General features: G+C 45.4%; 1 protein-coding gene across 10 annotated transcripts in view; it reads right to left on the bottom strand.

Annotated features, from left to right (window-relative positions):
• The window catches only part of celf5a (cugbp, Elav-like family member 5a), a 175485-nt gene that overhangs the window by 16619 nt on the left and 142272 nt on the right, over positions 1-16594 (bottom strand). For 9 of the 10 annotated variants that reach the window (XM_084011757.1, XM_084011758.1, XM_084011754.1 and 6 more), the window contains exons 4-6: positions 15022-15150; positions 11680-11759; positions 5077-5223 (exon numbers count right to left, since the gene is read on the bottom strand). In XM_084011757.1, coding sequence (XP_083867883.1) covers positions 5077-5223; positions 11680-11759; positions 15022-15150 — 356 coding nt within the window. The remainder of the gene's footprint in view (positions 1-5076; positions 5224-11679; positions 11760-15021; positions 15151-16594) is intronic. The other variant, XM_084011753.1, reaches the window with a different exon arrangement.

Genomic DNA, 16594 nt, shown 5'->3' with positions numbered 1-16594 from the left:
CGGCCTGATGACCTCATACGGGCGTTGAGTCATGCTGGAGCGGTACAAAGGTCTCCAGAATACTCGCCTCTCTTCCAACGCATGTTTCAGATAAAGCACTCCTTAATGCCACCGTCAGACTGTCGGAGTACAAACTCTGGCGTTCACCGATGCTTCATTCCACATTCAAATCCAGTAAATTGGAAACCCAAGCATATAATTACGCTGGAATGCAGCGGTTAATACAAAATGGCTCTGAAAATAAAAAAATAAATAAAGAGCAGAAAACAGAGTGGTTATGTTCACCGAGATATTCAAAGTCATTCCATTTTACTTTTCATATGTATAAGCTTTTTTCTTTTCAAAGGCATTATATTCAAAAAGCCATTCCTGTTCCTTTATTTATGCACCAGCCGGCAGATAGCGACGTCTCCGCCGGAGAATGAGTCTTCATCATCACAGACACAAAAGGTTGCGTCTGTGACGATGAAGACTCACTTCTGCTTCCTCGTGGAGAAAGAAAGGAAGAGAGAAGAAAAGAGGAGAAACAAGGCGGGGGGACAAAGGCAAGCCAGCGAGATGAAAGGCAGCAAAGAAAGTTGCCGGCGCTCCGGCAGCATTCATTTAGTGTCAGACATCTGCTTTTTTATTGCAACCTGATGGCATTACTCTCCCCTGGTGCCAGCAGGCAATCACCTCTTTATCACATGGCAATTATCTCTGTAGCGCTGCTCGGTGACTCGCTGACTCTCAGCACTGTCACATGTGACCTCTTATAGCCCAACCAGCCGGGGACGGGGGGGCAAAGAGATGCAAGGAGGGGGAGAGAGGGGGGAAAGGTTGGAAATTAGAGAGAGAGAGAGAGAGACAGTAGGTCAATGAGGTGAACTAAGAGACTGAAGACAGAAGACTGAAGCTCAAGGGCCTCATTTGTTCCCCCCATGCTGGCAGGCTGTATTTCCACATCTGAATAGGGTTTTTTCATCCGCTGCACTTTGTGTGTGTGTGTGTGTGTGTGTGTGAGCGTGTGTGTGTGTGTGAGCGTGTGTGTGTGTGTGTGTGTGTGTGTCGCGCTAGTCCTCAAAAGCATCATACAGCTAAACCAGGTCACACACGTGTGTGTGTGCAGGCGGGTTACAGCTAAATGATGCAGTAATCTGTCACCATCATTCCTCATGTGTGCTGCTGTCTGAATGCCTCCAACAGGGGGCGATGTTTCCTAATGTGAGTTTACACTCATCATCCTCCCTCTCATCCTCCCACACATCGTCACATTTAGCGCCGAGTTAAACCGTTCTTCTGCCCTCTGGTTCATCTATCCGGTGCTCGGTCCACCGCCTGGTTGGGAGCGTTCAGGCCTTCGGGTGTAAAACAACGCCGGCGTCCCGGCGGCTTGCCGTGTGCAGCAGCCCGCCCCCTAAAGAGGCCGAGGGGAAGCCAAAATGGCTGTCTTTGCAGAATGACACGGCTTCAGGAGAAGTGACTGGAATCAAATCTAATCATGTACAAATATGATGTTTGTGTCTTGGAGGGGAAATACTAAAAGGTAATAAAAGCTGGTTTTATTACTTCGTTCAGCGATTCATGGGAGAACTATTATCGCTCGCTACCACGCTGGAATGAAACAAGGAGGCTCACTCTCCGCTCTGCCTTACACTTGTGTTTTATGAAATCACCTTTTTGCAAATAGGATGTCTCCTGTCAGGGCACACCGGTATCTGTGTCTATCGTGAAAATGGCACATTTCTCATTTTTGGCATATGTTGTCAGTGTTGTACCCCTCCAATTTGTGTTCAGAGCCCCCTCCTCCTCCTGGTTTGACTAAAATCCAATTTACTGGCTGTCAGCTCAACTCTATAATCCTATCCACTGCTGTAGTGGAGAGGTATCTCTTTGAATTTACCATTTACTGTACTCCCTGGTTATAGCCCTATATATATATATATATATATATATATATACATACACACACCATCTCTCCCCACGTCTGTATTCTCTGCGTTGCCACCTCCTCCTCTCTTGGCCAGTGTATATGGAGAGTGGGCGAACATGTAGTGTGTCTTTGGAGATAAAGTCCTTTTTTGTGTCACTGCAGGTTTTTTTTCCGTCTTGGGGGAATATGTGCAGTTTATCTTGCAGAAAAGAAACATTCGTCATATCACTTCAGCACATTGCTGGTGGCTACAGGGAGTCAAGGCTGCACACGGCGTACGTACATGCAGCCGGCACCGATGTAATGCAATCATGAGCGCTGTGCAGGCAGGACACCCACACTAAAAGATAACTAATATGTCCCTTTATTCCACATTATTGCGTGGCTGGCAGTCCGAGCCGGTATTTAGACTCATTAAATAAGTCTTTAGCTCGATATGAAAACAAGAGCCTGGCTGATAATCCATTACTGCCTCTTGTGGACTCATTACTTTATCAGAAGTTTATCTCCAAGGTTGCCTCGCCTCCGAGTTCTCCACAGACTTGCTGGATTTTTTTTCTTGCTAAATTCATTCTATGACGCGGCGCCCACTGTCTCTGTGATTCATAATACTAATGCAAGGAGAATCTCACCTTCAGCAACATCGCTCATGCCGTATCATCTTTGAATGGAGGAGCCACATACGTGCAGTCTCTCCTTTAGATTTAATGGTAATTGATTCTCTCTAATGCTGAAGAATCCCCGTGTCCTTGTTACTTTCACTCGGAACTCGATTTCATAGCATCATCCTGCTCTTTGTCATATTATATATGTGTGTGTGAGGGAGAGAGTGAAAGAAAGAACATTTTCCCTGCGCCGTGAGTGTGTGGAGTCTTGTGTGCTGCTGTATGAGTCGACACGGGTCTCTGCCACAGTAAATAAGAGTCATGGCCAACCTGAGCGGGGGCACAATGGTCTCCCCGCAGACCGCCACTGCCTCCACCACCCCTTAAACATTTGCATTTCTCCACATTTCCTGGGAAAAGGGCTGCATTTCATGAATGGTAATGAAGGTGGGAGTTTTTACTGGGGAGAGAGCACAAGAGATGGCCTCGCAATTACTCCGGGATGGTCAATTTGCACATTTCACACCGGGTCCCACGGCTGTGATGTGAAAATGAGGGGAATGGAGAAACCCCCCAAGACCTGCCTAATGTCAACAATTAATCCTGGCATTTAGAAACAGCAAAAAATATATAAATATAACTTTAACATCCAAATGAATGTGTGTCCTCTGTAAATAAATACTCTGCAGATGTTTACGAGGATTCCTGCATTGTGACAGAAGGCCCCGGGTTTTTATCTCCCGCTGAATGGAACGCTTCTCTTACATTTATTTTAGCCCGCTTCAAGGAGGTTTGTGTGTGTGTGTGTGTGTGTGTGTGTGTGTGTGTGTGTGTGTGTGTGTGTGCACGTGTGTGTGTGTGCTGTGTGTGTGTGTGTCTGTGTGTGTGTGTGTGTGTGTGTGCATGTGTGTGTGTGTGTGTGTGTGTGCACGTGTGTGTGTGTGTGTGTGTGTGTGTGTGTGTGTGTGTGTGTGTGTGTGTGCTCTGCCTTGGCGGGGAAGAAGAAAGTTTGTGTGCAGATAAGTTGCCCATGGAATATTCTGAGTCAACTGTGGCCCCTGAAGCATCTCATGGGCCCAGAGGGAGGGATGGGGGAGGGAGAGGGAGGAGAGGAGGGAGGAGGAGGGGGGGAGGGTAGAGGAGCAGTATGATAGAAGGTAGAAGGGGGAGGGGGGGGGCGTGGTGAGAGGGGCTGTCTGAAGTCATCAACGAGCCGTGGGTCTGCTGTGTTTATGGTGCGGTGCCCTGGGGGGTGATGAAGGGTTGGAGGGTACACACTAACTAATGTGTGTGTGCCGACATGCTGTGGGTAGCGAACGCCACCGTGATGGCAGAGGACGTGGTGCTGATGAAAGTGATGATGCTAATCTTCACCTGCGATGGTTTCTACCTCGTTGAGGTCAAAACACGGAAACAAAGGAATGACTTGAAAAGTTAGAAAGTGTTCAACAACCAGGTAAAGATCAAACGTAGGAGTTAAACCGATCACCAGCCGTTCTGCTACATGGATCTCTCACGCAGCTGATTTCCCTAAACGTTGTGTAATAGTGATCGGCGTACCGGAGGGCAGAAGGTCATGTACGTTCTACTGAAGGTGAACTGAATGTGTGAAACGTGCTGCGTGCTTCTGTCTGTATCCTTCACCCTGTTTTTGCTGCTAAATCACTCTGACATCCTGGATTCACCCTTCAGACTCATGTCCTACACCGTTCTGTTTGCTTTTCTCTGGAATCGCTTCTTTGTTTCCCCAAAATATGAGCTTTATTATTCTCCATGGTAGCTCCGACAGGTGTCGGAGCAGCAGCACACATCAGCGGTCCCGCCTCAGCGATACACTGGACTAGGCAAAGGGAACAAAAATGATAGCTACATCCACACTAACATGCTGTTTAGCACGCTGGAAGAGTGGGCGGGACTCTTTAGTCCGCCTGAAACCCTCGTATGAAATCACTGCTTTTCTGGTGAAATATTACAGTAGAAGTCAAAGATTCCACTTTGTGAGACGTACAATATTTTAAATTTAATTAGTTCAGATTCCCACAAATCACCATTTGGGTACATGAGGTTGGCATGGGTTACCATGGTAACACTACCATTTGCTGACCAATTTTACCCAGAGCAACATGATAGTGATTATAGTGATGAATGAACGTTCACTCTTGTGGAAACGGGATCTGGCTCTTTAGCTGCCGAACGCTCCAGGATGTCCACCTATAGTCGCTGACGTCGTCTCTCAGTCGGGTCGCTTCCTGACAAACAAACGGCTGCATGCTGCGTCTTAAAGGGACGCTACGCGTAGAGTTCACGTGAACAAAAACAAAGATAATCTCTGTGGAGTCATCACTACGAGTGACAGCTTTAACTTTGCTTTCATCCATCGTTCATATAAAAAAATACTATTTGATCATGATTACAGCAGCTTCAAGGCCTCTTTAGAATAAGGTGAGTAAGCAGTATCCCAACATCCAGCAAATTCATATCCAGTTTCTACTGGATACCACAGTTAATCAAGTACATAGCATTGAATTAAATGTGCTCCGTGTGTCGGTTCCAACTCACCGCATGTGCGTAAGAGCTGTAAGTGCTGAAGGGAAGGGCGATGGCTGGGTTGAAGATGCCAAACTGCCCCACCATCTGCTGCATACGTCTGATGGTGCGCTCCTTGTCTGTGTCGGCGAACTTGACCACCAAGCTGGAGGAAGCACCCTGGGGTGGGGGGGAGAACAGGAAATCAGCATTCTTAACCCTGAGGAATACATGCACCGTTACAGGTTCTTTATACGACATTCACAGCATGGATATCAGACAACTAGCATGTTAAAGGTAGAGTTTACTTAATCTGAACTCTGCTTGCTGCAGTTACAGCTGATGATGTCATCCTTACTGACCCTCAGGTCCAATCAACGTGGACATTCAACACGTTAATATTAATAACTTTGAGTAAACTAGCGTCTACGTCTCTGCAGGTCTCTTTACTTCCTCTTCTCTTCTTTACTTCCCTGGAGTCGCCCACAAACAGATACCCAGAATGCATTTCACTGTTGTGACCAGGACCAGGGTTTATATGACTGGATACTAGCTTATAACATTAATAATGTTAACAAAATACCTCCACAAATTAAATCCACGCTCTCTTTAGATGCTAACTGCAGCGGTGATGTCACAGCTAGCCGTTCTACAAGCACAAACACCACAGGCCAAGCGTCGTCCGTTCTGAACTCTAGAGATGCTCCCAGTTTCTGATCCAGCCCCGTTAACGCTCACACCAGCCTCACAGCATCGCATCCTCGATGCCCAGAAGGCTTTGAGCCACTTCAGGAATCATTTGCATACCGTTAGGATTTAGCACGTATTAGAGACAGCCACACAAAAGGCTTAAAAACAGTCCAAGAGCATGAAGAATGCTGTTGGTTATTATTTCTGATTTCTTAGTATGCCATGTTCATTAGCAACAACAACCGGTGTTAACATCAATATTTAGTGAGCTCCACTAATTGCATGTCAGAGTTTTTTTGTTTTTTGCCGTTCTAGATGCAACATCATTGCACATTTGTATTATTTCAGAGAATGGTGCCTGCTTATTTTGTGGCTGGCATACATAAACATGAAGCTACGGGAGGAATAAAAATATTCTCCTTATGGAGTGAACAGCTCTGTAGGCAGATGTGCAGACAGAACCCTTCCGTTCTTTAAATCAGTGCCTAACATGTACAAAGTCACTCGGGGGCAGAGCAGCCTCGCGGTGCATGACATAAATACTTTATTTCCCCCCTCCGGTGCAGTACGTATACCTAACCTTGGTGCTCTTACCCATACATAAGGTTAAAACATCTGCAATGTACCACCATTGAAAATGAGTGCTACAATCGGTGGTGGTTACTATTGACCTTGGTGAAAGCGGTCTTCAAAGAAAATGCTTTTTATAAGGGTAATTTCTGTCTTTCCGCCCTGCGTTCAGCCTCCCTCTTCCCTTCTGTGGCTCTCCATCCCCTCATCACCACCATCACCACCATCACCTCTCCCTGCAGCCCTAATAATGAACCAGCAGGTGTGTCAGCCACACACCCTTCATTAAGAATCTTCAAATGATTTAGCACTACAGTTGACCTTTGGTGTGCTCCGCCTCCCCTCCCCTCCCCTCCCCCCAAACCGGCCAATCGATCCACATAAAAGGCCGAAATATTACTCTGATCTGACAGCGTGGAAAGGTTGTGTGTCAGTCACGATAAGAGGCCCCCTGAAATTGGTGCAAGATTGTCAATAACAGTAGTGACTGGCCGGGTGCCTGCTAGGTTGGAGGTGGGGGGGGGGGGCGTCTAAAGGGCTGGTTCTTGGTCTGCTTGGATCTGGGTTAAACCTGGAGGCAGCAGCTAGATGGTTAATGCTCGCTATATTACAAAGAAAATCATTATTCTATTGGGTTTGCATATTCCCCTGAGTTCTGCCAATAAAGAGAGATGCTCAAGGACAGGCGCCGGACCTTTGGACTACAGCGTATGGATTTTATCCTGCTTCCTTCTCGCTGGTGGAGGCGCAGCGTTGAAGGACTGCAGGTGAGATGCCAGGCTGGTCAGCGGCCGCCTGGCTGATTGTCCAGGTAGTGGAGGGCTGTTTGGCTAACTGGCTGACAGACTAATTGTCAGACTGTCAACAGACTGACGTCTGAACTCCGGCCAGCGGAGGGATTCCTCTGCTTTCCCCCGTGAGTTCCACCCTGTCACGACATAGAACAACATCATCTAGAAGATATCTTCTTACTGTTTCTCTGGCTCTGAAGCCACAGATCATACAGTAAGACGATGCTCAGTCACTTCTAGATCGACTCCGCTCCAGTTGTGTCTGTCTAGCCTGTTTACTATGTGCATCATTAACTTGATTATGACCAGAATACTCATAATATAATGTACTCTGCTCTGCTTCTCTTATTCTCTTCGTTTCCACGTTTCTATCACAAAACATGTGAACTTGTTAGTCTGATGTTCTGACTCCTGCATGTACGTCCCACTCGCTGCAAAGCTGTTTCCAAGGGGGTCTATACGCTGAATTTGCCCCCCCGCTGGTCCTCCTTAGGACACCTGAATCGTATGGCTTATCGGCTAAGCATCCGACGCCACATTTGTTTATCTCCCCGGTTTTCCCAGTTAGGCCTGTCAGGATATCAGTGAGTAGAATCTGAAGTGTGAAGTAAAAGTCTCATTAAATTTTTAAGCTGCCAAGTGTGAGCAGAATCCCCCTGCCAGGCGTCTCCCAGCCGCCTCGAGAGCCGCTGAAGGAGGGAGTAAAACAGGGAGGAGGAACAAAAGAACCACAAGGAAAGCCTTTACAGTTCCTTCTCGTTTGGCTCGGTGTTCCAGACTGCTCTGCCTTTAAACACGTGTCTGCATTAATGCAGTGAAACTAGAAGGAAGGCTGATCCGGGTCCAGTATTGGATGGCTGTATGAGCTCACACAGCGGAGGCCTCGTGGTGTCTGCATGGGTGAGTCAAACTGTGATTCACTTCGAGTGCAAAAACAAAAATAACACCCTCTTCCTCATAAACACGATTTCAACATCTGTACAACCGGAACTTTTTCATCACAGAAAAACTCAAAAAGCTGCTTCTCCAAAAACATCCCATAGATTAAAAACAACAAGAATAAAAATCCACGTCAGTGGTTTCCTCAAGAACACGAGTGCAGCATGTGACGCTCATCGGCACGCCGGATATTTATAAGGAACACGTTTCCCTCAGTCGCATTCAGAATTAGAAGATGATGAGTTATTTTGTTCTATGGTCGCTGCATATACAGTTATCGGCCCCGCAGTATACGCCGTATAATAATTTATGTCCTTTGCATTCCACTCTTCCATGATTGTAGAGATAATGCATTACCACCCACAGAATCATAAATACACATCCTCGTTGAGCTGGGCTGGTAAAATAATGGATGACTGTAATCTATTAGGTTATTAGAATGTAAATTGCCTGGGTAGAAATACTTGTGGGGGGAGATGACAGATCGTAAACAATCAACATTAAGTTAAAAATATAAAGGCAGAACGTTGTTTAATGAGTAGCAGCCCAAAGATCTATCATGCTTGTGAAACACTGACATTAAAACTCTGCATCTCATTGAATACACAATGAGATCGTTACTGTTTCCTAAACTAGCATTTATACCTTGTGTTCAGAGCCTTTCAGTTCATCATTATTCAAGGCGGTGACATATTGACCTGTACATTAAAACCGTGTGTCTTGTTGAGTATTAAATACTGGCACTCATCCGCTTGCATGTGTGTGTTCTCTGTTTGAAGTAATAGAGAAGCTCCAGTAGCTGGGGAATCACATTTTCTTTTTTTACTCTCAATCATCCGGCTCTCTCTTTTATGCAAACTTTACCTCATTTGCTTCCCTTTGTTCTGCTCTTATCCTTCCATCATCCTGCTCCAGTGTTTCTGTGTCAGTCCCTGTGTCAGCTGAAACAGCCTGAAACTCAGGCTGAACTGATGTGGATACGGAGCCAGAAGAAAAACCAGCACGGCTCTACGGACCTGACCCCCTCCTCGTCTCGGTATAATTCCGTCCCGGGACTTACTTCCTACACGGCCCTGCTGAATCCCGGCAATTTGCTTTACAGCTCTAGCGTTTAAATGTTTAATTGAGCCACTCGTATCCAGAACTGTGTGTGTGTGTGTGTGTGTGTTAAAGGAGGTGGTGTGTATGGGAGCTGGATGTATGCGAGCATGCTTGAAATATGACGGCCGAGGGTGTGATGGAGATCCAGCCAAGGTCTTATATGTGACCCAGCGATGCCCTCCTATAATTCATACACTTACACTATCTCCCTATCATCCCTCATACAGTGACATTATGTCGTACTTAGCTATTGGCAGATCATTTTTCACTTGGGTGAGAACACGGGAGTATATACACGCCCCCACTCGTGTCTAGGTAAACTATACTTTTGCATGCACTGATTGTCATTTATCTACAAATATAAAAATCTAAATATATATAAATACACATGCACGGCTTTTCTCTTTCCTTCCTGAATTACACATACAATACGTACAAAATGCCCACTCCCCCTCCACATGAATAACACAAATGTATTCAGCTCAAGTCCTCTGAGCTGGAAAATAAGATCAGTCAGGGAGCCTTTGACCCTCGCCTGTAGCTGTACGAGCATGCGACACTGAAACGGAGAGAGGGCAATATAGAAAGAGTGTGTGTGTGTGTGTGTGCTCATGCAAACACGCGAGCCACAAAGTGCTCCTGTTTGTCCATGTTTATGCATTCACACACATCATTCATGTGTGCGTGTGTGTGCACACTCATAACGTCCGAGCAGCCAGCGCTCATGCTTTGGGGGATTGGCAGTAGATCTATCAAACTGCTGTAGTTAGTCGCAGTGTTAATATTCAGTGCACTTCAACACTTCAGCGGGCCACGCTATTGGCTGGGCCGTATTCATGGTCATCTCTCCGAGGCTCAACAGCCACGGCCTTGGTGTGGCGATAAATATGCACACACACACGCAAACTCATATATAAAGAGAGAGGAAAAAGGTAACGCTGCATCCATATATATATATATATACCGGTATATATCACTAGTGCACAGTATAATCTCAGTTTGGTCATTGGAACAATGAATCATTTGCCCCAGAGAAGTAAGAATGAACGTGTATAATAATAATAATAATAGTAATCAGACTGTATTGTAAGGGTCAATGGTCTTTTTTCTTTTCTGTTAATTTTGTATTCAGGTATCAATTCAATGAATCAAATTTATTTATTCACTCCATCAGTGTACTTGTATGCGACTTCTTTTCACAGCTGGGACTCGACTCCAATCAACATAAGATGAGATGAATGCCGGATGTACGGTCCAAGGTCTTTCTTTGCTGCGTTGATGGACACTTTGCTGTGAATAGCAGCGTCCTACCGAGGCGTAATGGTCCACTGGTGGTCCGCTAATCTCGGGGAGGCAGGCACGCTGTGTCCTCTCCTCCAGCAGCCACAGGATATGAGATGCTGATCAGATTTCTATAATCAATTTACCAGAGCAGGAGGTATAAATCCTGTCCATTCACTCATTCTCCCCCTGCCCCTCCCCTCTGTTTCTCAGTCTCTCTCCAACTCTTCCTCCCCTCCCTTCTGCCCCCTGCTTATAGTTAAATGAATAATTCAGCAGCCAATGTGGTGAAAGGTGGAGTAAACAAGTCTATTGCCTAATATCCCGAGAGGCTGCCAAAGAGAGACGAGTGAGGGCAGAGAGCTAGCACAGATAGGGGGATGGAGCAGCAGAGAAGGAGGGTATCTATGGAGAAGGGACATCCACAGTCTTTCCTCATGACCTGCAGTCATTTGCACTTAGATTGACTCGGAGGTTGCGCCAAAATGGCCCAGCTGGCTTCTAGTCCTTCTCTCTCTTGAGCCACACATTGGCAACCATTCATAATGAAATCATACAGCGAACACAGCATCAGTGAGATGAGGTGGTAGAGAGAGTTCAGGGTGCCTGATTTTTCTGAGGCGAGTTCCCCGAAAACAAAAACGAGTAGAAAAGCCGAGTGTGCTGCATAAAGCGGGATCTCTGGTCCGCTCGCCGGATGTCACGGAGAATGACTCTATTCAGGTGGGGAGTGCAGAGTAAGTAGCTTTTATTTTGACACCATCAGGTATACGGGGAGCGTGTCTCAACACGGGACACATACAAATGAGGCCTCATAGTAAATCCAATAGGGGAGAATTCAGAGGACACGGCGTGCTTACATAACGAGCAAATGTAATCTCACACTGGAGTTATATTCACTGATTATGCAAGCAGAACATCTGATTGATGACTCACCCAAAATTCAATTATCATTCTAAACAGTTTTATCTGGAAATTAGATTTGGGTTTTTTTTAAGTACCATGTTAATTAAAGAGACAGAAGGCTATTTCTGACTGTATCTGTTTTTAACGCTGGGGGTATTTATGAGCTTGGTTGCACTTTCTATAAATTGATTAAAACTTTGGAGTCGGAGGGTTAAAAAAAACCAGCTCTTAATCAAGAGAGGTGGACTGCACATAGCTGCTGTGATTGGTGTGTGTGTGCGTGTGTGTGTGTGGTGCATGCGATGGATGCAGTGTGTGTGTGTTCTTTCCCATGTGTGAGGGAGGGAGCTGTACTTACTGGCATGGTCTGGCTGCCGTGGAGGGCACTGATTGCAGACTGAGCCTCGGTATGTGTGGAGAACTTGACAAAGGCGCAACCTGGAAGAGAGAACACACACACACACACACACACACACACACACACACACACACACAGGATATATAGAGTAAATGCATTCAATCGAGTGAGTCCAAAAAGCCTATGGTATATTAAAAAGAGGATGTTGGATTGTATTCGACTGTGCAGCGAGGGCCTCTCACTGCACAGCAGGCTGCCCCACTCCGGGCATTAGGCAGGCAGACAAGCAGGCAGAAGCTGCAGGCTAAAGATTGCACTGATGAAGCAGAAAAGCATGCTATTTAGCACCACATGCCTGTCTGTGCATATTAAATACTCGCTGAAATGGCTAAACTCACAATGATTTTGAATAGAAAAGCGCTCCGTTTGAGGACTTACACGCTTATTGTTGCCACAACAGGATGCTCTGATCAATACGGGTGAATATGAGATGTGTGTCCAAAGGCCAGGAACCACAGAACCAACACCCCTTCGCTCTAATGTCCTTGAGAAATAATGTGACGGCTAGATAAAGTGGGAGCAAGTTGAAGATAGCTTTTGTGGGTTCACAAGTGAGCTGTTGCACATTAATTATTCAATTATGAAACTGAAGAATGCCTCCCTTTCAGAAGCGGCAAACTTAATTCAAAGCTCTACACTTTGTCTCCTTTAGAAAGGCTCGTTTTTCAACACTAGTGCAGCGTTCCTGCAGCGTGGAGTTAAACATCAGACATGCAGGTCCACTCCCAAATACATGGATACACTGAATATCCTGATATTATGTTTGTGATACTAAAACAAAAAGCAGATTTAATACATATGATGATGTGTTCTTTACACCATAACATTGTTCCTAAATTAGATAAAAAGATGGCCTCGGTTTCTTTATCACAATATATTAAATCATGACGCATATTGTATCGCCAGATGTTTGCTCATACACAGTCCTCCTCCCAAATCCTGATTTATCTACACAACTAGTAACAACGCTGATGTGGGTTTATGTTAAAATGTGAATGATCCTTTACTGTCTGTATCGGGTGTTTTTCTGAGTTCACTGGTCACGTGATCAGTGGAAATCAAAGCTGAACAATGAGCACACATTCCCAACTAAAAAAACAAAAACAAAAAAAAGATTCATGTTTAGACGCGTTGTGAATTCTTTATCCTTTTTCATTTTATTTTCAATATTTATTCCAGTGAATTTCATGGGAATTAATAAATGGAGAGGCTGTTTTGAATGAAATAGGTTTGACTCAATTTGTCCTCTGATCAATATCATCTGATGTACATATATACAGGTACTTGTGTTTTCATCTTTATTTATATCGCAATATCGTGATACGTATCGTATCGTGATACGTATCGTATCGTGAGGTTCTTGCCAATACTAACTCCTAGTGGAAATCAAAGCTGATGAATGACCACACATACTCAATGATACATGTGTGCAGATATTATTATTCAGTGTCTCCGGAGAGTTTATCAAACTTAACCTAAACCCTGAGGACTGGAGTCGGGTCGGTTGCAGTGAAGCAGCGGTACTAACTATTGAGCTGCCGTCCCCGATTATAATTATACCCTATTTCACCTAATTTCATTTCATTTGAAGTTTCCTTTCTACTCCTATTTAATCTTTCATACTTGATTCTTCTTATCATCTATACTGCCTGACCCAGCCGCCCTGCCATTCTTCCCCTCGTAATGGGCTTACCCCCGTGGACAGCAGCCAATCAGGATGCCCATTCAGCTGTCAACCCCCCCCCCCCCCCCCCCCCCCATTGAGATATGGATAGAAAAGAGCGTGAGCTCGCTATGACCTGTACAAGGACTTTGCTATAGTAGTACAAACTATTTGCCAATATAATTAGAACTTAACTCTGGCTGCAGCGTTCCTCTCCTCCTCTTGTTTGGAAATAAACCAAACAGGAAGCTGATATGTATTTAAACTGTGCAACAGCCAGGGAGCATTAAATATCCTGCTATCAAACTTACAGTCATTTTATTGTTGCACACAATTCCTGCACAAATAGGATTCTGTGAAAAACAGACCTGTTTGTTTTTTATCTGAAAATAATAATGAAAAACAACAACAGACATCACAAACTAATACAGACAGCCATCAGCAGACGAAGATGATTATTATCCTGATGTTTGACCTTTTGAGTGTCTGGACACACAGTTGACTTAGATAGAGTCACAAACTTCCAGCGGTGGAACTTTATACCAGTAAAAGTACACCACAGTGTAGAAATACTACCTATGTAGTGTTTCTCATTTCAGAATAATACACTATATGTTACTGGAGCATACTTATCGATGCCTTCATGTTAAAGGTGGAGACAATAACTATGTACTGCTGAGTTATGGCATAAATAATATGAATCTACAAAATAACTAATAACTAAAAGACATTATTTCCCTATCAAATGTGAGTGGAAGTAAAACAGCATAAAAGGAAATACTCAAGTAAAGTATGTGTACCACAAACTTGTACTTAAGTACAGCGTTTGAGTGAATGTAGGTACTTTCCACCGCTGGAAGCTTCCCTCCGTCCTCACAGCGGGACACGAGAATCGTTATGACATCCATCGTTCCCTTCTTCTCCAGACCCCCCCAGATATAATTCCACAACACTCTCCTGAAGCACTGAATGGATGGGGGGTAGGCTTGAGGGACGTGAAAAAAACCCACTCTTCAGTCCCTTTTTGCTGCGTGTCAAAGAGGACTGACTCAGGGCCTGCAGTGCATCCATACGAGATGCTTCAGATTAACATGAGGGCTGAGACTCAATAGAAACCCTGGCTTTGCAATGCAGGATAGTTCCTTTTGGAAATTAGATATACGGAAGACAAAGTCAGCATTTCAAAATGACTAACACTGAATCATTGCTGCATGAGGTGGAATTACAATTATTCATATCACACGACTGGAGTCTCGTTCTGAGGCTGGCCTTTGGATTTTTTAGTATTCATATACAGCAAATATACTCAAAACTCCCCTTTTGAGTATATTTGCTCTCTACTCTCTACAAACTGAACAAAAAGGAGATGATCAAACCAACTAAATATCCAATTAAAGTCTGTCAGAACTCCTAATTATAGCAGTCAGACTTTAATCAAACAGTATTTGTCACCGCCTGACGAGCACATAAAAACATGCTTTTAATTATGTGCTATTTGACCTATATCTGTTGTATGTGTCACATATCTTCTACAAACCCGGCTGCCACACACACTCACACACACTGTCACTCCTCCTCCGTGACCTAAATAATGCTGACAGCTGGATCATGGCTCCTACCTTTGCTGTTTCCGTCAGGACCTCTTAAGACCGTGCACTCTTCAATGACTCCGTAGGGTTCGAAGAGGCGGTACACGTCCTCCTCGGTCTGTTGTTTGTTCAGCATCCCGACAAACAGCTTCCTGTCTTCTGGAACAAACGACGAGACCAAAGGTCAAATTAGGACTTTGACCTGAATGACTAAACCGATTCAAAGAACGTACCGGAGAGAAACCTGGTCATTGTTGGAGGAACGAGCCTCCTTTTCCATGAAAGCAAACAGAGTTGTACTTTGGTGGAGCCGTGGTTTATTTAGCACCGGATTGTGTCCTCTCTTTCCCAAGACTGATTATTTTAATCTGTGGTATAACTGGGTTTAGTCCCATACGGACATATATATACTGGAACTGCTGGGGGAGTTAGTGGTCAGGGGCTGTGGGGGGGTGGGATGACTAATGAAGAGGTTACACACACACACACACACACACAGACACACACACACACACACACACACACACACACACACACACGCCCAAGACAATGAGCAAGGATTTGGTCCTTTAAAAGCACTCGGGGCTCCAGCAGCTGAACAGCACAGCTACTGGCTGGAAGCTCACGCTCCCTCTGTCCCCTCGGCCTCTCTATTCCTATCTCTCTCTCCCTCTCTCTCTCGCTGATTCTACATTTTTCAACCCCATTCTTTTTCAACTGCCACCCTCCCTTCCTCTCTTTATCTCTCTCTTACTCGACTAATTGCTGCTGATCCAGTGTTTTTCCTGTAGCCACAGAAGTATTTCAGCATGCTCGTCGGCGAACAATGGCGTGTCTCTCCGGCGAGCATCGGAGGCTGGGAGACGCGCCATGAATAACGCTGACTTTTCAATAGATAGCATGTATGCTATTGAGTCCTGGTAAATGCTGTGGGATCTGATCTTTACCTTGACCTGACACACTGTGTTTACTGATGTACTCTGGCCTTGTATGATTAATGCTCGAGTGCAGCGAGTCTCCGCTGGCAGGGAGGCACTAAAACCTTCCCTTCATACAGAATGTTTCTCCAACTCTGACCCGTGAAGTCACAGCGGGGAGACGCGCTGAGAGACGGCGGCCGCTGCTGTGAAGAAGAGCGGCATTAAATCGCCGCCAGAGGTGTCAGGTTGACCTGTGGCGGCTAGCGAGCGCCTTGTTTTCCTTTCCTGACCCCAGACGCGAGCCGATATCCACGTTCCTGCTCCGAGCGCGTGCAGACGCATGGCAGACACGGCTAGGGGTTTCTGCGCTCGCCGCCGCCAATGATGCACCTTTAAAATAATCAGCCGTGTCAGTACGTTGTCTAGGGAGGGGGCGTCCCTGGTGCTGCCTCCTTATTGCAAGTGGCAGGATCAGAGGCTATGTATCAAAACGGAAGTGATGCAATGTGACATGTGTCAGGGTGGATTGGAGAGCATTTATCTGCAGAAAAGAAAAAAGGAAAGCCCTGAACTGGAAAATGAAAGGCCAAAGATGGTCCTTCCTTTTGCTGGAGGGAGAATATAAATTCTGAGATGAGTCAAGGAGGTGGGGGAGGGGCCGGGGACACAGGCTGCACACATTC

The sequence above is a fragment of the Eutrigla gurnardus genome (genome assembly GCF_963514095.1).
Source record: "Eutrigla gurnardus genome assembly, chromosome: 6".
In the NCBI taxonomy this organism is placed as follows: Eukaryota; Metazoa; Chordata; class Actinopteri; order Perciformes; family Triglidae; genus Eutrigla; species Eutrigla gurnardus.
This window is presented reverse-complemented; position numbering and strand designations above follow the sequence as displayed.